At 42.1% G+C, this 24289-nt stretch overlaps 1 protein-coding gene across 1 annotated transcript in view; it reads left to right on the top strand.

Moving 5' to 3' along the window:
* LOC111971847 (leucine-rich repeat-containing protein 7-like) overlaps nt 1-24289 on the top strand; it is a 44556-nt gene that overhangs the window by 10958 nt on the left and 9309 nt on the right. The window contains exons 11-18 of the mRNA XM_023998649.2: nt 5631-5742; nt 6475-6658; nt 7724-9509; nt 11160-11312; nt 12277-12396; nt 20327-20599; nt 20918-21010; nt 22208-22282. Coding sequence (XP_023854417.1) covers nt 5631-5742; nt 6475-6658; nt 7724-9509; nt 11160-11312; nt 12277-12396; nt 20327-20599; nt 20918-21010; nt 22208-22282 — 2796 coding nt within the window. The remainder of the gene's footprint in view (nt 1-5630; nt 5743-6474; nt 6659-7723; nt 9510-11159; nt 11313-12276; nt 12397-20326; nt 20600-20917; nt 21011-22207; nt 22283-24289) is intronic.

Raw genomic sequence — 24289 nt, 5'->3', positions numbered from 1 at the left:
CGGTCTTGTGTAGCAAAATTTGAAATTGTGTTTTTTAGATTGGATAAAAGTAGAGACTCGGAGGTTGAAAATGGTATATCATACACTACAGTTGAGGAACAGTGGGAAAGTAATTCTGCTTTGAAAGTTGATAAACTTGTAACCCCACTTTTGAGAAAATGGCCCTTAAATGTTTAGGTAGACCTACTGGACAACTCTTCTTTGTCTACACCCATTCAGCATCGTTCACACCCTATTAAGCCTTAGGCCCACCCATCTCTTTAAGGATTTCACATGTGAGGCCATGTTCTGAACAGTGGGTATGACTAAAGGCTGGTTTATACTAGACATGTCTACAGTTGTTGTAGTGACATCATGAACATTCTATTGTCGTCTGACATCAAACTTGTCATTGTCGTTATGTAAAGGTATAAACACAAAAACAACAGGCTGCATGATGGTCCAAAATAGCATAACTGGTGTATTTTAACACCAATAAACCCATCCGTTTAAAAATGAATTTAGTGTATGTCAATCTAGCAAACAAGGTAATTAAAAGCAACTTTCTTAACAATGTTTTGGTTTGTTTCTAGCTTGTTAATAAAAGCAGGGCATTCTACCGGAGATTTTTAGAACTTGGACACTGTCTCGTTGGCCTAACGTTAAATCCTAATTTGACTTTAGTGCAGGTCATGTTGATCTTCACATTAACATCCCTGCTAAACACACACTATATCAAGTAAAATCTAAGTTTATTTGTCACGTTCACAGAATACAGAAGGTGTAAACGGTACAGGGAAATGGTTACTAGTGGAGTATTTTGTTTAGACATGTAGCTAGCTTGCTAAACAATTAATCATAATACAAAATCATAATGTTACTACCATGCATGAATCTACAGGTAGCTAAAGCTAACCAACTAGCTAGGTTCAATGTTAGCTAGCTAGCTAACATTAGGCTATAACTAGCAATGCAAATGGCTCTGAGATATGAGTAATGTTACTACACAGATCATACAYGGAACTTTAGCTAGCTTGCTAACAGTACGCTTTAACTTGCAATGAAACCGACTTTCTGACCTAATTTGAAACGTACAATGTCTGAAAATGTAGCTATATTGAATATCTTACCCGTATACATGGATGAACGCTTCTCCCTCTCTGTCACAGATGCCATGGTTGCCCACGACAGCTTTCTGTGTTCTCTTTTCGACTCCCTCCGTATTTGCAATCAAACTCCTGAATTTTCTCCATCTCCTTAGCTATCATACTCTGCTTTCACCGGGCATTCCACTGATTTCAAAACTCGGGCCTCCAGAAAGTGGAGAGCCTTATCAACACTTTTGCAGTTCTTCGTGATGTCTTTCAAAAAAGCCACTTTAGAAAAATGACACATTTACACATACTAAGCAGCTCCTGTTATAGACAGAAGCGCACTACATGGCAGACTAATCCGAACTCATCTCCTGGCATGTCCAGCCTATCCATTACCTCAACCAATCATGGCTAGCTGGAAGGTTCCTGTCTTTTTCCATGGCTAAACCAACTAGGCTCGTAATTTAACAATTGTATTCGTATTCACAGGCAAACACATTTGTTATTAAGGCACATGAAAGTTCACGTGTTCCAGAAAACGCATTTTGATTCAAATAAATAAATAAATATTACGTTCATTGCCTCTCCTGTGAAGGCGTATTTTCCCGAAACGAGTCACAAATGTCACCCTGTCATTGGCTTTAGGTACAAATGTCTGTGAAAAAAAGACTAAATTCCCTTACGTTGATAACTTTTTGCAAATCCAATCAGTTTTCCACATTGGTTCTACGTCATCACATTTAATTTTTGGTTTGAAATGACATGGAAACAACATTGATTCAACAAATTTTTGTCCAGTGGGAGGTTTCAGTGTTTTTGACATACTGCCAGGCATGACAGAGCTTGAGAGGATGATGTATTAAATCCAGGGCCATAGAATTGTGGCTCAGCAGCTTTTTAGAGGTGATGTGAATAAAACCTGCAGAGATCATAGGATCCTTTCATCTGGAAGCCTCAAAGCCCCCATGATGGCCTCAACTGGGTCTTTGTTAAATCGTTAGCTCTCTTTCTCTGAATACGCAGASGAGTTAGTGTCTGCTGAGGTGCTGTTTTCATTGTTTTTTTTAATGCAGTGTGCAAAAAGGTGAATTTTTTGGGCAAGCATAATATCATATTGTGGCTAAAATGGAAGTTATCTCGGCCATAACTCAAATGTTAAGTATTAGTGCATTTACAAGTCCCCAAGGGGTAACCTGGCGCTGAAGTTTTGGCTGTGATAAGGCTAGAAAAATACTGTACAACGAACAGCAGAGGCTGTTGAACAAACAGAGCAAAGGTCAGTGTTAAATGTCAATGGTATTCAGAGGCTAGATCTGAATAGGTCATCTCTAAACGCCTGTTCCCAGAGTCAAGTGGCCAGCATCTGGAGATGAATAAAGCAGGACATACAATATCTACTGTCTCTTGTATCTTCTTACTGTCATTTCTTTGTAAGCTCAGGCCATCGTGCTTGATGGGATTAAGTCTTGAATTACATAAATGTGTTCCGCAGGGGTTGATACTAGGACCTGTTATTTTCACTATTTATATAAATGCTATTGGTTAATCAGTAAAAAAATGTTTTCCAATATATATGCGGATGTTACTATTATGTACGCAATTGCCCGACTGCTGACCTGGCTGTGACAAGGCTACAGTCTGATTTTGCACTTGTGCAGGATCCTTTACTGATTTTATAACTCGTACAGGCAAAACTAAATGCATGTTGTTTTCAAGTTTTCGCAAGATTGTCTCAGATGGATTACATCTTTACTCATCGAATGGTTCTATAATCGAACGAGTCCCTGCATACAAATACTTTGGTATTTGGATTGACAATGATTGATTGTTTTAAAAACATAMGACTGAGCTCGTTAAGAAACTAAGATTTAAAGTTAGCTTTTTTTACAGAGACAGATCTTGTCTCTTTCTAGTCAGCAGGAAGCAGATTGTGCTGTCAACCTTTCTACCTGTTCTTGATTATGGTGATACTATTTATCAAAGTGCAGCTGCCTCTAGCTGCCCTTGGATTCCGTTTTTCATAGCGCCCTTCGTTTTATTACTCTTCACTGTATTCTTTAATAGAAGGTTGACTGGACCTCTTTGAAGTCACGTAGATCACATCCTTACGCTCTTGTTGTTTACAAAGCCCTGCTCCACAAACTTTCGACTTAATGTATCTATTAAGATTTAAAATGACAAGTTATCAAACCTGTTCACAGGGTTGGTTAACTCTGGAGACTCCTTTGGTGTCTAGAGAGTTAGGTGAATCAGCCTATAATTTCCTTACACCTTATGTGTGGAATGATCTACATTACACAATTGGCGCCTTTACTGCATTTCAGACTGTTGTTAGAGGACCTTTTTACTGAAGAATGTGTCTGTTTTTTATGATTGTGTTTTTCTTTTCGCGTATTGTGTATAATAATGTGTATTTTGTTGTGCATATGAATGTGTAGTTTAATGTGTTTATTGTATTTTGATGTGTATTGTGGTGCTTGAAAAGAGACCTTGGTTGCAGCATTGACTCCATGTCAAAATAAAGGTTAAATCAATTTTTAAATATATATATGAGCCCAGGGTTTGGGCCATTTACATCAGGGGTGTAAATGCACTTATGCTGGTTGTTAGTCCTTTTAACATAGCATAGATTTAAGTTAAGATGATATGGGSATTTTTTTAAATGTATTTTTTACCTGTAAAATGAAAATACATATAGAATCCCTTTTCCAGTGGAAATAGGTTCCAAGGTGTCGGCTAGAAACGGCTTATTTTCATTAAAGCTGGAAGGTCCTCCTATGCTTGGCAAACTCTGCTATATCTTTACCTCTCTTTGACAGAGTTGCAATGCCCTTTGACAGAGTTGCAATGTCCTGTGTACTTTGTGTCCATTACTGCTTTGGATTGCCTCATGCTGTCTCCCTCCGCAAAGCTCCAGGAAAAGAGACACTTGGGTGACGCAATGAGAACTGGGGCACTGGGTGGGGGTGCTGATGCCATAACCCATGCTTCTTTACCTCACACATACTTTTTTTTGTAGAACCATTTGTAGAACCATTCCTCTACATTTTTTATTTGTTTGTATGTGTGTTTGTTTGTTTGCTTAGATTTCTTTACATCGCATGGTTCCCAAGCTGCCACAGCCAGAGAATACATCATCGGCCGTTACAGCTTCTTCCTGTTTCTGCCTCATAGTAAGTGGCTGTGAGATCAGACATTAGACAGTCTGTTCAACCATGGCTCGGCTGGCGTGACTTCACACTGCCTCTGTGCACCCTGACAAAGGCTATGAAACATCTGGAGAAACGAAGTCTGACTAGCATGAACCATGAGGATGAAAGAAAGCTAACAGCCACACTATCTATTGCAAAGATATGTTGATCTGTAACGTATATAATGTACAGTACTACAGCTGGACTTGAATTGTTTCATTCAAAGTCTGTGGATCATGACTGGTAAAACTCAGCGTATACAGTATACTGTAGTGTAGCTTATATAGCTGTTAGTTTTGTGTGCAAATGGGCAGTAGATTGGCAGTGCCAAGGCATACTCTAGCACTTAGTGGCATCACACACTACAGTTTCTACACAGCTGTTTGTTTTGAGTTAATCAAGCATTCATTTGAGATGTGGTCAAAGCATCAAGCCTGCCTTGTCAATTACTCCCAGGCACAGAGAAGGTGTTGGTCAATTATGGAAACATAACCATGGGAGTGATTTAAGGTGGCATTTTTACCCAAAGCAGAAAACGGTGCAGCTGTCAAAATGGACTGAATCCCTTTGAATACTTGAAACGGAGGCATATATATCAAATTGAGCTTTGAATGCAACCGTTACACGACAGCATCGTTGCGTGTCATTTATCTTCTGCACTGAACATGCTAAACTCTCATAGTAGCCCCATCATAGATATGGATTGTATTGCTTATGAAATTATAGCTTTTACAACATATACCGCACAACTATTGGAACTTGTTGCAGCCTCTTTTTACACTAGCGCCACTTAATTTGCATTGTAAAAATGGAAATTGGCTAGGAAAACAGGAGGGAGGACAGAGACGGGAAATGGAGTGAGATTCAGATATGTCAGTAAGATGCTGCTGTGTAGGGGGTGTTCTTGGGATGTGGTTCCTGGGGATCGCCAGGCAACCTGGGCTGGTGGTGTCTCCTCGCTCAGCAACCTCAGCCTGCCCTGTGGGGGAACAGTGAGCAGAGCAGGGCTGCAGATGTGGGACATCAGGTGTGGGAAGCAGGTTCTCTTGAAGCAAACAGCTTGCCCTCTGTTCCCTAAGATAGCAGGAAGTCACAGATAGGACATGCTCCAGTGGACCCCACTGAGAAATAGAGAAAATATATCAGTTCCTGTAGACAMTATGAGTGCAATATATACAAGCATTACAATAATGAACAGTTATGTACTATATTTGTGTCCTTTAGTTAGTTCCTGACTCAGGAACCTCACCAAGATTGTCGAGTTAAGTCGGTGAAGGTGTTAAAGAAGCGGTGTATGTGTGTTTTTATGTTTCTGTCTTTTGTTCAGAAATAACGATGGTGTAATAACACTTTTATTTCTTCTCAGGATTCTATGGGCGGCTCTCCGAATGACATCCGTATCTCTGATATGAGGCCCACCCTGGTGGAACCCCCCATGTACAAACCAAAAGTTGTATTACTGGGGAAAGACAAGAAAGGTAGGCCGCAAACTGTTCCCCTATCAGAATGCTGTTAATTAGCCTATCAGTGATGTTAGAGCATTTACAGTCAACTTTGACAGTTGAAGAAGAGCTGTTACAGTATGCTCCAATTATAGGAACTACACTATACAGTATATATGTCTTAAAGCCAGTATCTATATTCTGAGGCTGTACTTTCAAACTGTATTTCTTTGTCTCACACTGATAAACCAGAGTGTGCTGATTGACTAGTTGCTACAGGCCATTTGGGCTGATATCTCGATCGGTGGGAGGCTGGCCGTCTATCAGTAAAAACGCTCACCCTCCGCTCTAATCCTGTTCTGACATGAAAAATCCTCAAGCATTCTAAGCTCTCCAGTGAAAATCCCTGTGTTTGCTATTGTTCTTTCTAATTGCGTGTGTGTTTCCTCCTGTGAGATTACAAAACATAGTCCTGAAATGCACAATTATTATAGAATGTCCTTGGGGATTGTTGTATTCTAATGAGGTACGGTATGAAGCATATTAATTGCAATCCATTACATAATGGCTCGCTGTTGGATTTGAGGAGAAAAGGCATCCAATTCTCTCCAGTATCTTTTGCCCCCCAGCTTTAACCCACATTTTAAGTGGAAACATGAGCAGTGACCTTTTGAAAATGAGATGTCCCCTTAAGCCCATATTCAGATTCATTTCACAGGTAGCTATTGTCAGAGACATATCAATGCTTTTCTCTCCCACTCCCGTCAGAATCTATAGATGAGTCAGACCCAGACAAGATGCATTGCCTGAACAACAGTGGCTCGTCGGCCACCTACTCAGACTACTCTCCGTCCCAGGGTTCTTCTGGCTCCTCCAACCCCCCGGGGAACGGGGCCACCCTGCAGGCTGCTGGGAAGGATRGAGGAGTGCCTCAACAACACTGGACCAACAGGTGGGTAGTGGCTCACTGACTCTCAACATACAGTCCTCACACTGAACCAGAGACACAGACACTCGCCTGATAACAAACTTACGGTGACCTAGGATCGGCATCGGTCCGCCCTTAGCAAAATCCGAGGCTCAGTGGCCTCACAGCTACCTGTGGTCTGATAAGTGCTTGCTAGCTGGGTCACTTCCAGTACTGTTCTGTACTGTGTCAATATGTCGTCCAGCAGGCATCGATTCCACCTGTTGGTTTCCTGAGACAGAGGGGTGTTGTGTAGGGCACCTGGGTGAACAGGAGGTGAAATTCCAGTTGTCAAGCGTGGTGCACATCTCTCATTAACAGACATCTCTCTCGCTGTCTCTTTCCTCTTTCGCTTTCTCTCTCTTTCGCTTTCTCTCTCTTTCGCTTTCTCTCTCTTTCGCTTTCTCTCTCTTTCGCTTTCTCTCTCTCTCTCTGTCTGGCTGGCTGGCTGGCTGGCTCGCTCTCTCGCTCTTTGTGTGTCTGCTTGTCAGCCCAGCCAAGGTCACAGGGACAGTTCCTCTCCACTCTCTTCTTCATTGAAATGCAGCTGAAACACTACTCTACCATTGGGGCTCTTGAAACTGTTTTAGTCCGTTCGTGCCAGAACTTCCAAGAACATTGTTCTTTTTCCAACTGAATCCTGGCTGAAATTATACAGATTGAGCTCTCACTGAAAAATACTTTTTTCATCTGTGGATACAATTATAGTTGACTTGTTTGATATTCCTACTGATACTTTCAGACCTCTATGGAAAACAGTCCAGGTAAAATTTTCCTTTTATGATATATTGGTAAAAAAGCAATTGGATTCCCTTTGAAATGCCAGCAGTATAGCTTCAGGCAAACATTACTTTAAAATACACAGTACCTTTCTATTTTAATGCAGCCTTTGATTTGACCTATCAAAACTCCAAGTTGGAAATAAATGTAAACCTGTATTTCAAAGCATATTTCCAGGTCCATTATGAATGTTACCCTCTATTCTATATTGTAAATAAAACCTTGATGAAATGATATGCTATGATACCTGTGCCCACTCTCTTTCTGCAGGCTGGCCCAGCAGTTCCCCAAGCCGATCGAGACCAAGCCTCTACTGAGTCAGAGAGACCCCAGAGAGACCCCTCCCTCCAGCACACTGCAGCAGCGCAGCGAGCGGCGCCCCCTCAGCGACACCTTTGACCAGTGGAACGACTCCTCCCACTATGACAACACAGGCTTCGTGTCTGAAGAGGCTCCTCTGGAGACTCCCAGTGGTAGCAGCAGTGGTAACCCCATGCTGGGCTCCAAGTCCTGCAGCGCCTCCACCTCCCATGGGGGCCGCCGGCCCCTCATGAGGCAGGAGCGCATCGTGGGCATCCCCCTGGAGCTGCAGGATGCCCCTCACCAACACCCCTCCCACCAATTCCATAATGTCCGCAACACGCCCGAAACTGAAGTATCTCAGCCTCCCCCTCCCAACCCGTGGCAGAACTGGACAAGGACGCCCAGTCCCTTCGAGGACCGCACGGCTTTCCCCTCCAAACTGAGCTCCCCATGCAACAGCCCCAATCCTGACCGCAACGACTTTGAGCAGGAAATGCATCATGGAGAGCTGCCGGGCACGTTCCCCTCCACAGGAACGTGGGGTTACCTAGACTCCAGGAACTCTGGGCAGGGGCGCAGCAGCCAGCAGGCCAACATGTACCAACATGTCCAATCGAAGCCCACTAGACCAAGCTCTGGGGCCATGGTGATGAGCAAGAGCTCTGAGCGCCTCTCTCCCATGATGAAGGAGGTGAAGGCTAAGTTCAAGAAGTCCCAGAGCATCGATGAGATAGACATGGGCTCCTACAATGTGTACAGTATTCCCGTGGACACCTACAGCTCCAGCATAGAGAATCAGGGGAGTGTTGACCGTCCAGACATGCCGGGCCCCATGGAGCAGAGCATGTCCCGGAGCCAGTCTGCCCCCATGCTGGACGATGATGATGCCTACGGAACTAATAGCCAGCAGCAGAAGCCTTCCATCCCCAAGAAGGTCTACCACTTCGACCAGAGCTTCAACCCTCAGGGGGCTATGGATATGAGGAATCAGCAGCAGGAGAGGAGGGCCCCTCCACCCTTCCCCAACACCCCTGAGTATGTCAACCAKCCGGGGAAGACCCTGCCCAARGAGCTGGTGAGCCCCAGGGGCTACCGKGGTTACCCGCCCATGGACCAGATGTTCTCCTACTCTCAGCCCTCAGTCAACGAGGAGAACCAGCCGTCCCAGCAGCAGCAACCCTTCCCCATCCCCAGTCAGCGCTCCCGGCCTGGGTTCCTGAGGCGGGCCGACTCCCTGGTCAGCTCCACAGAGCTGGCCCTGTTCCGCAGGGTTCAGGAGGCCCAGGAGATGCAGCAGAAGTCGGACCACTATGGCCGGCAGCACTTCAAAGGCATGCTGGAGCACCAGAACAGTCTGGCCAGCATGGCCCAGCAGGACCAACAGTACAACAAGAGGAATGGCAGGTACGAGGAAGACTACTCCTCCTACCAGGAGCCYAAGAAGCCYATCWTGGGCTACCCYACWAAGAGCCTGACRCAGCGRCGSCCYCTGTCGGCCAGGAGTTACAGCACRGAGACGTTYGGGGCRTCCCAGGCCAGGCCTGTGTCTGCCAGACCCACMATGGCTGCMYTGTTGGAGAAGATGCCCCCAGATTATAATCTGAGCACGTGCACTGAGAATATAAAGAGCCCTGATGAGATGAAAATGCGCACCATGCAGCTGCAGCATAAGCCTGATGATATGTCCTCTAAGATGCCAGTAGACTGGAGGCAACAGCTGCTTAGACATATAGAGGCCAAACGATTAGACCGGGTAAGTCTGACAACTTCTTTTTCACCTTGGGAATACACCGTTGCCTCCAGTTTATTACACGATTGCACACCATCTACATGTGGCCTTCTGTTGTCTTGACACACACGCCACCTGACTGCATGACCGTCAGTATTGACATGTGTTCAGTCCACTGCTTAGTTATGTTCTCCAGTTGTGGCACCAGTCTCATTTTGTGTTTCACTATATGTATAAATTACACAAACATTTTACCTCCTTTCTCCTTTCTCTTAACTTTTATTTTCTTTATTTTCTTTACTGTTAGTATGAAATCATACTTTAACAAGACAAGTATATCTGTCTGTACTACTACTATTTGGGTCGGTTTTCCTCAAGCAGGGTCCCCCAACTGGTGGCCCGCGGGGGATTTTATTTTCCCCAATAAGTTTTCTGAGCATCAAACAAAAACTAACTTTTTTTCTAGTGTTTTATTGTTGGACATGAAAGACTGTAAAAACACCAGCAAATCAGCTCCAAGTGATTTTAATGTTGGATATCTGTTCCAAAGTATTCCCACGCATAATAGAGAGATATACACTGAGTATACCAAACATTAGGAACACCTTCCTTATATTGAGTTGCAACGCCCAGCAGCGTTGCAGCTCTTGACATAAACTGGTGCGCTTGGCAACTACTACCATTCCCAGTTCAAAATCACTTAAATATTTTGTCTTACCATTCACCCTCTGAATGGCACACATACACAATCCATGTCTAATTTGTCTCCAGGCTTAAAAATCCCTCTCTTACAAGTCTCCTGCCCTTCATCTACACTGATTTAAGTGGATTTAATAAGTGACATYAATAAGGGATTATAGCTTTCACCTGGATTCACCTGGTCAGTCTATGTCATGGAAAGAGCAGGTGTTCTTCATGTTTGTACACTCAGTGTATGTGATCCTATGCAAATGTAATAGTTTGAAATTATTCTGTTTTAGTCAAATATGATATCTGTTTGGGCTTCTTGCGGTCAATTTGTAGTCTACAAATTATTTGTAATTACGTTCCGGCCCTCTGACCATCTACTCAAGAAACAAATCTAGCTGATGATCCCTGCCCTAAAGGGTCTGTCAGAGACCAAAATGTGTACGCGTAYGCACAGCAGTATTCTATAATATTGGAACAATGGCTTTCATACTTTCAAATCCTCATTGAAATGGAGGATGCGTTCGTGGAGCCGCGTTGGTTGGGAATTTTGGGCAGGTGCGCATTTGGGCTGCGGACGGTGGACTCAGCCATGTAGCTGTGTCGCAATTGGACGCCGGACTATCTGCATCTGTGGACTCTGAATTATGCTTAACACTGATTAAACCTAGTTCTGAACTAGAAAGCACTCCAGGACTAGGCTTAATCTGGGTCCGGGAAACCGGCCCTTGATAATATAGGCAAGTACTTCAGTGCTATACATCGCTTAAAGAAAAGTACATACTGTTGCTTTTATGAAAAACGTAGTCGTACTGTATCCATGAGTGTGTTTTAATGTGTTTGTGCTGGTAGCCTACTGTAGTAACTCTGTTCTGTTTGTCAAGCTCACTTTATCTGTTGCAGCTACGCAATGTGTCTTGGTGCAATCCCGTTAACCCAGTGGCTCACCCATTTACTCATGTCACGTGATTGTTTCCCTCCAATCAGAGCGCTGTCCTTAAGCACAACACAGTAAACTTCGGCATGCTGTGCTCTGGAGGCTATGCTGCACCGCATGCCAGCAGAAGCATGACAATAAACTTTTACAATAACATGAATAAGCATGAAAACCAAACAACACAGTGGCTACCTCTACCCAATGTGAGTATGAACCAGAAAACACAGAAACAGTCTCAGTGCAGATGAACCCTTTCACATTCATTTGATACAGGGAGTGTACTGCATATTTACTATTTTGTCAGGATAAAAGCTTAAAAATAACATTCATCATAAGCAACACAATATTACCAAAAGCTGCATTTTCCTTACAATGGAGAATGTTATTACATTGAAATGCTATGCTTGTATATCTTTTTTTAAATTATAGTCCACTTTGTATTCCAATTATTGTACATTCTAATCTTGAAGAATGAAACTTGAGCCCAGAAATAATACCAGCATTAAAAAACTAGTCTAGACCCGAGACTCATGTATCAGCATAAAATGCATACAGTGAAGCCAAGTATTATACAATTTCAGCTGTGTTGGTGTGAAAGAAGCCTTAAGAATCCCTCCCATTTCAACTTCAAGCCAAGCGCTGTCTTTTATCTGTTGTCTGACATATTAAAGCAGTGTGTTGCATGTGTGTCAGCTACGGTGTCTGCTCTATGGGTTACAGCAGTACTCCTCTGTTAGTATTACTGTGTAAGGCTATTATTGTACCCTGTGTCACTCAGTAGCCTAGTTTATAGGTATTTTAGTGCCTGTAAGTCAACTTATACTTTTTTGTCTGCCAAAATCTCTCTAAACCTGTCAGTCTATTCTTATCAAATAGGTATTGTAAGTGGACAAAATGACAGGAGGCAAACAACCCAACTGATATATTCATACGTATAGGACTTTAAAGTTAAGGTCATGATATTGATCCAAGGACGCTGGATTACTAGCTGCAATACTCCTCCAAAAGTATTATTATTATCAATGACTATAAGGTTATAATCAATACAGCAAGTTGATTCACCTTTATCTCTGCAAAAACTGTAGTCATGTTGGCAGCATATACAGGTTACCCCCATAGCAGTGATGATACTCTAAACTGTGTTCCTTTACCCTGTTCTCTCTCCAGACCCCCTCTCAACAGAGCAATATATTAGACAACGGCCAGGAGGTGGTCTCTCCCACTACTCAGTGGGCCCCCTACTCACTGGGCAGGAGAGACGTGCCCCCAGAAAACATAATGAAAAAGGTTTGTGCTTTACACTGGCAAAGGACTAGGTGGGAGGCCTGAGTGTTCTAATGTCATTGTTAGTTTGCGTCTGAACTATGCTGATAACATAGTGCTCATTATCACCTAGCTTGCTGAATGAAACATTGGGCTGGTAGCTCATTCATATATTGATAAAAAATGCAACCGTTTCAACATGCAACCGTTTCAAAGATTTGAAGTTTGGGGCTCCCGAGTGGCGCAGCGGTCTAAGGCACTGCATCTCAGTGCTAGAGGCGTCACTACAGACACCCTGGTTTGAATCCAGGCTGTATCACAACCGGCCGCGATTGGGAGTCCCATAGGGCGGCACACAATTGGCCCAGCATCGTCTGGGTGTGGCCGGTGTAGGCCGTCATTGTAAATAAGAATTTGTTCTTATCTGACTTGTCTAGTTAAATAAAGGTTTAATATATATATATTAAACCTTTATTTAACTAGACAAGTCCATATATATATATATATATTGTTTATACATTTTAAAAACTAAAAGCTGAAATGTCTTGAGTCAATAAGTATTCAACCTTTTGTTATGGCAAGCCTAAATAAGTTCAGGAGTAAAAATGTGCTTAACAAGTCACATAATAGACTGCATGGACTCACTCAGTGTGTAATACTAGTGTTTACATGAGTACCCCATTTCTGTACCCCACACACAGAATTGTCTGTATGGTCCAGTGCTTGACGTGGGCATGAGCTCACCGGAGCTGAATACCGGCCCCTCAAATGTTCTACTGCTTGATCTCCAATTCCTCTTATAAAATATTAGCTCACTGGCAACCAACATGAGTAACGGCACCTTTTCAGTCCAAGTCAATCACTGGTAAGGTCGCCTTGGTCGAGCAGTGAATTTTAAGCACAGATTCAACCACAAAGACCAGGGAGGTTTGCCAATGGTTCGCAAAGAAGGGCACCCATTTGTAGTAGGGCAAAAATAAAACCAGCTGACATTGAACATCCCTTTGAGCATGGTGAAGTTATAATTACGCTTTGGATGGTGAATCAATACACCCAGTCACTGCGAAGATACAGGCGCCCTTCCTAACTCAGTTGCCGGAGAGGAAGGAAACAGCTCAGGAATGAGGCCGGTGGTGATTTAAACAGTTACAATGTTTAATGGTTGTGATAGGAGATAGCTGAGGATGGATCAACAACATTGTAGTTACTCCACAATATTAACATAAATGACAGAGTGAATAGCCTGTACAGAATAAACAATATTCCAAAACATGCATCCTGTTTGCAATAAGGCACTAAAGTAATATTGCAAAAAAAAAATACCTTTAGTCCTGAATACAAAGCTTTATGCTTGGGGAAAATCCAACACAACACACAAGAGTACCACTCTTCATATTTTGAAGCATGGTGGTTGCTGCATTATGTTTTAGGTATGCTTGTCATCGGCAAGGACTAGGCAATTTTTTAGGATAAAAATAAATGAAATAGAGCTAAGCACAGGCTAAATCCGAGAGGAAAACTTGGTTCAGTGTGCTTTCCAACAGACACTGGGAGACAAATTCACTTTTCCGGAGGACAATAACCTAAAACACAAGGCCAAATATACACTGGAGTTGTTTACCAAGACATCATTGAATGTTCCGGAGTTGCCTAGTTACAGTTTTTAATTACATCGGCTTAAATCTATGGCATCACTTGAAAATGGTTGTCTAGCAATGATCAACAACAAACTTGACAGAGCAAGAAAGAATAAAGCATTTAATAATCAAATATCTTACAATCAAGGTGTACAAAGCTCTTAGAGACTTACCTAGAAAGGCTCACAGCTGTAATCGCTACCAAAGGTGATTCTAGCATGTTTTAAAAAATGTATTTCACCTTTATTTAACCAGGTAGGCCAGTTGAGAACAAGTTCTCATTTACAACTGCGACCTGACCAAGATAAAGCAAAGCAGTGCGACAAAAACAACAACACAGATTTACACAAACAAACGTACAGTCAATAACACAATTGAAAATGTACAGTGTGTGCAAATGTAGAAGATTAGGGAGGTAAGGCAATAAATAGGCTATAGAGGCGAAATAATGACAAATTAGCATAAACACTGGAGTGATATATGTGCAGATGATGATGTGCAGGTAGAGATACTGTGGAGCAAAAAGATAAATAACAATATGGGGATGAGGTAGTTGGGTGTGCTATTTACAGATTGGCTGTGTACATGTACAGTGATCGGTAAGCTGCTCTGACAGCTGATGCTTAAAGTTAGAGAGGGAGATATAAGTCTCCAGCTTCAGTGATTTTTGCAATACGTTCCAGTAATTGGAAGCAGAGAACTGGAAGGAAAAGCGGCCAAAGGAAGTGTTGGCTTTGGGGATGACCAGTGAAATATACCTGCTGGAGCGCATGCTACAGGTGGGTGCTGCTATGGTGACCAGTAGGCTGAGATACGGTGGGGCTTTACCTAGCAAAGGTTTATAGATGACCTGGAGCCAGTGGGTTTGGCGATGAATATGAAGCGAGGGCCAGTCAACAAGAGCATACAGGTGGTCACAGTGGTGGGTAGTATATGGGGCTTTGGTGACAAAACGGATGGCACTGTGATAGACTACATCCAATTTGCCGAGTAGAGTGTTGGAGGCTATTTTGTAAATGACATCGCCGAAGTCAAGGATCGGTAGGATAGTCAGTTTTACAAGGGTATGTTTGGCAGCATGAGTGAAGGATGCTTTGTTGCGAAATAGGAAGCCGATTCCAGATTTAATTTTGGATTGGAGGTGCTTAATGTGAGTCTGGAAGCTGAGTTTACAGTCTAACCAGACACCTAGGCATTTGTAGTTGTCCATATATTCTAAGTCAGAACCGTCCAGAGTAGTGATGCTAGTCGGGCGGGCGGGTGCGGGCAGCAATCGGTTGAAGAGCATGCATTTAGTTTTACTAGCATTTAAAAGCAATTGGAGGCCACGGAAGGAGAGTTGTATGGCATTGAAGCTTGTCTACAGGTTTGTTAACAGTGTCCAAAGAAGGGCCAGATGTATACAGAATGGTGTCGTCTGCATAGAGGTGGATCAGAGAATCACCAGCAGCAAGAGCGACATCATTTATATGTACAGAGAAAAGAGTCGGCCCTAGAATTGTTTACCTTGAGCGTGGCTGCGGTGCACCCATGACCAGCTCGGAAATCAGATTTCATAGTGGTGAAGGTACGATGGGATTCGAAATGGTCGGTGATCTGTTTGTTAACTTGGCTTTGTTGCTACAGGGGGTGCAGAGCTGTTGGCCGGGGTAGGGGTAGCCAGGTGGAAAGCATGGCCAGCCGTAGAAAAATGCTTATTGAAATTTTGATTATCGTAGATTTATTGGTGGTGACATAGTTTTTCAGCTGGGAGGAGGTGATCTTATTCTCCATGGACTTTAGTGTCCCAAAACTTTTTGAAATTAGTGCTACAGGAGAAAAATTTCTGTTTGAAAAAGCTAGCCTTAGCTTTCCTAACTGACTGTGTATATTGGTTCCTGGCTTTCCTGAAAAGTTGCATATCGCGGGGGGCTATTTGATGCTTATGCAGAACGCCGCAGGATGTTTTTGTGCTGGTCAAGGGCAGTCAAGTCTGGGGTGAAACAAGGGCTATATCTGTTCTTAGTTCTACATTTTTTGAATGGGGCATGCTTATTTAAGATGGTGAGGAAAGCACTTTTAAAGAGCAACCAGGCATCCTCTACTGACGGGATGAGGTCAATATCCTTCCAGGATACCCGGGCCAGGTCGATTAGAAAGGCCTGCTCGTGTTTTAGGGAGCGTTTGACCGCGGACCCATTACGGAGGCAGGCAATGAGGCCGTGATCGCTGAGATCCTGGTTGAAGACAGCAGAGGTGTATTTAGAGGGCAAGTTGGTCAGGATGATATGTAAGAGGGTGCCCATGGTTACAGATTTTAGGTTGTACCTGGTAGGTTCCTTGATCATTTGAATGAGATTGAGGGCATCTAGCTTAGATTGTAGGACGGCCGGGGTGTTAAGCATATCCCAGTTTAGGTCACCTAGCAGTACGAACTCTCAAGATAGATGGAGGGCAATCAATTCACATATGCTGTCCCGGGCACAGATGGGGGCTGAGGGGGGTCTGTAAGAAGTGGTAATGGTGAGAGACTTGTTTCTGGAAAGGTGGATTTTTAAAAGTAGAAGCTCGACCTGTTTGGGCACAGACCTGGATAGTATGACAGAACTCTGCAGGCTATCTCTGAAGTAGATTGCAACTCCGCCCCCTTTGGCAGTTCTATCTTGTCAGAAAATGTTGTAGTTGGGGATGGAAATTTCAGGATTTTTCGTGGCCTTCCTAATCCAGGATTCAGACACGGCTAGGACATCAGGGTTGGTGGAGAGTGCTAAAGCAGTGAATAAAACAAACTTAGGGAGGAGGCTTCTGATGTTAACATGCATGAAACCAAGGCTTTTACGGTTACAGAAGTCAACAAATGAGAACGCCTGGGGAATGTGAGTGGTGCTGGGGGCTGCAGGACCTGGATTAAACTCTACATCACCAGAGGAACAGAGGAGGAGTGGGATCAGGGTGCGGCTAAAGGCTATAAGAACTGGTCGTCTAGTGCGTTCGGAACAGACAGTAAAAGGAACAGATTTCTGGCCGTGGAAGAATAGATTCAAGGCATAATGTACAGACAAAGGTATGGTAGGATGTGAATACAGTGGAGGTAAACCTAGGCATTGAGTGACGATGAGAGAGGTTTTGTCTTTAGAGGCACCAGTTAAGCCAGGTGAGGTCACCGCATGTGTGGGGGGTGGGACTCAAGGGCTATCTAAGGCATATTGGGCAGGGCTGGGGGCTCTGCAGTGAAATAAGACAATATTTATTGACTCAGGGGGTGAATACTTAAGGAACAAGATATATGTGTTTTATTTTCCATGAATTGACAACAATTTTGTGTAGAACCTTGTCAATTAAATCCTTTTTAATCCCACTTTGTTACACAACAAAATGTTGAAAAAATCAGTGTGTGATTACATTCTGGAGGCACTTGTAAAACCATATGAGTCATGATTCCCGGTCTTGTCGCTTTTGTACTTCTTAAGGTTCCTCCACCTTTTTTAATTTATTATTTATTTACTTTTATTCAACGGTGGGTCTAATCCTGAAGGCTGATTTGGTTAAAACTGCATTCCAGCCAGTATCCATTCCATAAGTCACCACCGGCTAAATCTATGTCGTTAAAATTCTTATTTACTCTGTTCCATCGGACTGCGCAATCCACTGTCTCAGCCCAGCCAGGCAATTTATAAACTTGATCTCCACTTTAAAAAACATCTTGACATTATCTCACATTTCTTTTACACTAACATTTAGTTTTCAACAGCGGAGATTTGTATRMACCTTGTCTGTCTTTCCGACATTTGCAACATTGTTTATGTATTGAAATTCGATCTCCAGCTGTCCCATATAAATGACCGTGTCGGGATGAGACAAACAGGTAGGCAGCATTTCTCAGCCAGTCAAAATCATATGAATCAGCTGGCATCATTTTTATTGATATATATATATATATATATATATATATATATATGTGTATACAAAGACATTTCTTTTTTTAAAGGTATAAAGAATCAAAGTGCAGCTAGTTTGTAGTTTTTCCAGCTTCAGTTTGAAGTGATTGTGTTAGCTGTGTTGTTGGCTAGCTCCTCTAAAACAACAGTGTCCTGATGAGTGAGCACTTTTTGTATGCCAGGCGAAATCCAGAGTCATTAGCTCATTGTTATGGATGTATCCAAATAAATGTCACTAGAAAACTGCTTAAACAAATGCAAATGCAGCTACTTTGCTGGCTGCACTTTTTGACGTGACTGTAAATTAGTCGTAGTTGGCAAGCAAGAGATAAGAAAGTTGCCAGGTAGCATTCCAGTGGAACATTGCGTCCATAGATACAGAACAAAAAGACTGAAAGACTGGGTCACGCCTCTAGCAACCGAACCGATAGAACAAACGACCAGCCGGCTTAGGTAGCAACCCTAGATTTGTGTCGGGACTATATCTTGTGGAAGGATGAAATAGTATGAATAAATTCATCAAAATAACGTTTTTAATGAAAATATGTCAATCATTATTTGAATATGTTGGTCATGCAAATTCTCTAAAAAGACTTTGGAGGTGGCTTATGGTAGAGAAATTAACATTCAAATCTCTGGCAACAGCTCTGGTGAACATTCCTGCAGTCAGCATGCCAATTGCAYGCTCCCTCAACTTGAACATACAGTATGTAGAAAGAACAAAGCCAGTGTTTGGAGGATATATTGGCACAATCCCCGTGCCAATATATCCTCCAAACACTGGCTTCTCGGTCATTATCACTTAAGTGATTGCTACAGTATGTCAATGTTTTTAAATGTCAGGAGTCATTTCTAAGCTCCATGATTCATTCCAGCAACGCTCCATTCTTGTTTGGTCTCCATGGCAACCTCTGTTTGTCAGTGTCTTAGTCACATCACTGTGGTCACATTCTAACTATCAGTGCAAGAATAATGAAACAGTTAGACCAGGGACTTCAATCTGCTTGAAAATCTATGGCCTTCATGTAGATATCTACCTCAAATACCTCGTACCTCATCACATTGATCTGGTACTGTGTAGCTCCATTCTTGTGTATTTTATTTTTATTCCTCTTGTGGAATGTTTAAGCGCCATAATTCATTCCAGCAGCGCTCCATTCTTGCTTGGTCTCCATGGCAACCTCTGTTTGTCAGTGTCTTAGTCATTTCATTGTGGTCACATTCTAACCATCAGTACAAGAATAATGATAAGGGTAGACCAGGGACTTCCTCTGAATTATTAATGCACAGAGAAAACTGTGGGTTGTGTGTCCTGTTTTATTACTTACACTGAACAAAAATATAAATGCAACATGTAAAGTGTTGGTCACATGTTTCATCAGCTGAAATAAAAGATCCCAGATGTGTTGCATATGCACAAAAAGCATATTTCTCTCAAATTGTGTGCATTGTTTACATTGTTTACATCCCTGTTGGTGAGCATTTCTCCTTTACCAAGATAATCCATCCACCTGACAGGTGTGGCATATCAAGAAGCTGATTAAACAGCATGACCATTACACAGGTGCCCCTTGTTGCTGGGGACAATAAAAGGCCCTCTAAAACAACACACTGCCACAGATGTTCAAGTTTTGAGGTAGTGTGCAATTGGCATGCTGACTGCAGGAATGTTCACCAGATCTGTTGCCAGAGAATTGAATGTTCATTTCTCTACCATAAGCTGCCTCCAACTTCCTTTTAGAGAATTTGGCAGTACGTCCAACTGGCCTCACAACAGCAGACCATGTGTATGACGTTGTGTGGGCGAGTGGTTTTATAATGTCAACGTTGTGAACAGAGTGATCTATGGTGGCGGTGGGGTTATGGTATGGGCAGGCGTAAGCTATGGACAACGAACACAATTGCATTTTATCGGTGGCAATTGACTGATTTCCTCATATGAACTGTAACTCAGTAAAATCTTTGAAATTGTTGCATGTTGCGTTTATATTTTTTGTTCAGTATATATCATGTAGACGACACTGAAGTCGCCTAGTTACAGTTTTTAAATCGGTTTGAAATCATGTACATATCTACCTCAAATACCTCGTAACTCTGCATATTGATCTGGTACTCCCTGTATATAGCTCCTTTCTTGTGTATTTTATTTGATTCCTCTTGTGTTACTATTTTATTTGTATTATTACTTTTAAACTGCATTATTGGGAAGGGCCCGTAAGCAAGCATTTCACGGTAAAGTCTACACCAGTTGTATTCAGGGCATGTGACAAATAAAATTTGATTTGACGACAGGATTTGAAGGAAAGTTTCTATATGGTAATTCAGGTTTGAAAAAGCATGCTGCACCTCATCTGTATGTTATCTGCTATTTTGTAAGACGTGACGTTTGCATCTTTGCAGCTTCCTGACTCTTTGCCTAACGGGTTGAATTACCCACAGGCAGGCGGCCACCACCCCCACMCCCACCAATCACAGACCATGATCGTGACATCCACGTCGGCCACACCCCCACACCGCTCAGTGCGGGACCAGCAGTATGAGGGTGCCATCAACAAGATTTCCATACAGCAGTACCAGTCTCCTCTGCCCATGGCCACCACCACCCGGCCCCAGAGCGCACGCTGCCTCATCCAGACCAAAGGCCAGAAGAGCATGGACGACTTCCAGGAGCAGGTTGGCCATTACTCTTTCTCTCTCTGTCTCTCTSTCTCTCTCTCTCTCTCTCTGTCTCTTTGATTGTCTCTGTGTTTCTCTCTCTTTCTCTGTTTCTGTCTGTGTTTCTCTCGCTCACCCCCTCCATTTCAATCATCTTTTCACTCTCTTTCTCCCGCTCTCTCCCTTTCTCTCAATCTGTCACCAACAGATCTCTGAGAGGCCTATATTATGGCTAGTGGTATATAGAGAGGAGAGATGTTGCACCATGTAATTGCACAGTTATACAATACCAAATGTCTATTTTTGGCATGATGTTGTTTTTGTGTCGTTTGGCAGTTCTGTGTGCGGATAGAGAAGAATCCAGGTTTAGGGTTCAGCATCTCAGGGGGAATTAGTGGCCAAGGGAACCCCTTCAAGCCTTCTGACATGGTAAGATTAAAGCAACTAAATGTTCTCTGTGTGCATCTGATACTGTGCAGTCTGTGCCATAGGAACATGTTCCATTTTTCTCTTATTCCTTAAGGTGTTTCAATAACCACTGCACATCACTGTATGTTTCACTTCAGAGTTTCCATGGTAACAGGTGCTGCTGCATTGCTGTATGGGGTGCTGCAGTTGACTTGGTTTGAACCGTTTTATTATACGCCAATAATAAGCAAGAATCAAGAAAAGACAACACTTTTTCCGCAATGATTTGTAATGTAGTCAGTCATAAGGTTGGCGATTGTCAAATAGTTCAATAATGTCTTGTTGCCATGTAACAGCAAAGAAAAGAGCCAGTGAGAAAAATGTTTATAGATTTCCATTTAGAATTTTTCTAAATCAGTTATGTTGTTGCCACTGGCAATATTTTCTCTTATTATTCATTTTAAAATATCAAAGCCTAGTTTCTTCTCATTGACATTAGATTTGTATGGGGAAGGTCTTGTAAGCCATAGGATTAGAATTCCGATTCAATGTTGTAAAAATTGTTATAGCCATTGAATGTGTTGTATATTTTGTATGCATATCATCTCCCATCTCAACACCCCACTGAAAGGTGGTGCATGCTGATTGCTGAGGATATCTTCTGAGGGCCTGCTTTCCTGTGATGCCTCAAGGAGTACCTGCTGTAATAATACCTGAGTCATTAGATGATAGTAACGTAATTCGGGTTCAAGTGCGGTTTAACTGTTGAACTGTGTTGACTGAGGCTCTTCATATAGTATTATATAGTTTGAACACATGCAAAGATTGGTATACTTATAATCTCTGCCTTGACTAGCCATTTTTTGGAAACATGCAATGGAAAAAAAACATCCCCCAGTGTCCATATTTTTGGAAATATAGATTTTTTTTTAAAGTAACTATTTTAGTACTGTTAAAATGTTTTCATTAAAGGTAGACGTAAATGCCATGTCAGTACACCTAGTTCTTGAATTTAACAAACAGCACATATAGACTTCCACTTCCACTAGTTAAACTTATCAAGTTAATGTTTGCAACAGCATGTCAATCAAAATCACGCACAGATCTTGAGTTAGAGGAAAATACAAACAAAAGCAACAAACAACCAGTTTGAAAGGCACAGATTCTAAACCATCTTCACCATGTGGTTCCTAATCTCATATCACTTTTGACTTATAGGGTATCTTTGTTACTAGGGTACAGCCTGATGGACCGGCCTCCAACCTGCTACAGCCTGGGGACAAAATACTGAAGGTAACCGTGTTCTTCATCACCGCATCGATCATCGTTGTCCTCTGAGTCTGTGAGAGCGCATCCTCCCTCCTCCACATTGCCTGTAGAGGCTTTGCATGTGGCATTTTGTGCTGGACGTACGTGTGTCTACCAAGTGAGCATGGTCCTCTGTTTTGACCTCTGTCAAACCTCCAACATGCTTTACTTGTCCCTAAGTCAGACAAAAGGAATAGTGGTTATTGTTTCCTAATAAAGGCCCATGGAAACAGATTCAATCTAAGTGCATCACATACAAGTAACTTTACTGATATGATACGATTTCTAATGTGATGTTTTAGATGCCTGAAAACTAAGTAGTAACCAGCAATGTAATGTGCTGGATGAATTAGTTTGTTTCTGAAATACTAGTGAAGGTCAAAGTACAACCTGGCCCGTATCTACAAAGCGTCTAAGAGTAGAACATTGATTGTGCTGAGAATAGAGACATTTTACTCCTACTCTTATGAGTAAAAATAAAAGCTATGCATGAAGCCTCTTTCATAAGAGTCCCACCTAGTCGCCAGATATTTAGAAGACCTCATGAGCTGTCCTAACAAGTGAAGACTARCCAGCAGATGTCTTGATAATAGAGAAGTGCAGCACGGCAGCGAGTCAGTAGTTACTAGCTCTGACTTTGCTAATGGCTACTTTATTGAGGAAAAATGTACTTACTATGACTGTGATATGTGGTTGTCCCACCTAGCTATCTTCAAATTAATGCACTGTATGTCGCTCTGGATAAGAGCTTCTGCTAAATGACTAAAATGCTAAATGTTAGTGCGGTTAAAAGTGGTTAAAAGAAGAAATATCAAAACATATCTGATCAATCCATTAGTAATCTAGACCTAGACTACATGCAACAGTTCCCCCTTGTGATTTTCACAATGATTTCACACAAGGGCAATTTCACATGATATTCAAACACTTACAGTATAACCACGAGACTAATAAATAAACAAAAAAAATTATTTCGATTTATTTAATTAACCTAGATAATGTTATTTCAAGTTATCCCTTTGGAGCACAATATCACATTGGTAAAAATATTCCTAAATTGACCATGCCTATCTTTGGGCAATTGAAGGCAACTAGGGCCTATGTTAGCTTTGATTGTGTTTGATGAAAATKATAGAACCTGACTTGATGCCTACTGTGCCAAAGTGATATAGAGTTGTTTAACGGGAGTGACGAGTGTGTTGATATAACAGTAATATTATAGAAATTACACTTTTAACAATTATCATAATTGGTTAAAAAAAGGTTATGCAGGCCAACATATTAGACAATAATTAAGAATAGGCAAAGTGATCGTGTCAGGTGAAAATGATTTCAAACGTTTTACCATTTCAACATTTCATGTAGCCTACAGTCACATTCAACATTATCAGAAGTGTGATATAGTTCACAGCTGGCGATGCTTCATCGCGATTGGTTATTCCCAATCATTTGCAACAATATCAATGTGCGTCATCACTATATTTCCTTTGCGGCACCTCAAACTCTCATGATTACCAGCTGAGTGAAACTTTTGTAAATTGATTAAATTACTCCTGGCACAGAGTTTGTATGAGCAGCGTCTTAACATCATCCCAAAACCTACTCTGAGCTGGGTTTTTTGTTGTCTTAAACCAATTTTTAATAGGATTCCTAGCATATTTTCTGCGATGCTTTGTGGATACGGCACCTGATCTCAACTTTTTTGATAACCTTGAAAGCCCTGCAGCCATTTTTTCTCAACTATTTTCTATATCTTTCAACTTTGCACTGTGCAGCAAAGATTGTATTGGGTCTTCTCTTCTACTTCAGTATCATCAGATCCCTGAGTCTCTTTTTCTAAATAGTTCAGGAGTCAACCTTTTAGGAAGAGCATAAGAGCTCTTCCACCCCATGCGATAAGACACGAATTACACACTATGATGTGGTGTTGTATTTAGCTTAGGTAGAGGGCTGTTATTTTAAAGGGAACTCACCATCACACATACAGTACAT

The sequence above is a fragment of the Salvelinus sp. IW2-2015 genome, linkage group LG13 (genome assembly GCF_002910315.2).
Source record: "Salvelinus sp. IW2-2015 linkage group LG13, ASM291031v2, whole genome shotgun sequence".
NCBI lineage: Eukaryota > Metazoa > Chordata > Actinopteri > Salmoniformes > Salmonidae > Salvelinus > Salvelinus sp. IW2-2015.
Note: the sequence above shows the minus strand (reverse complement) of the source record. Positions and strands in the feature narration are given on the sequence as shown.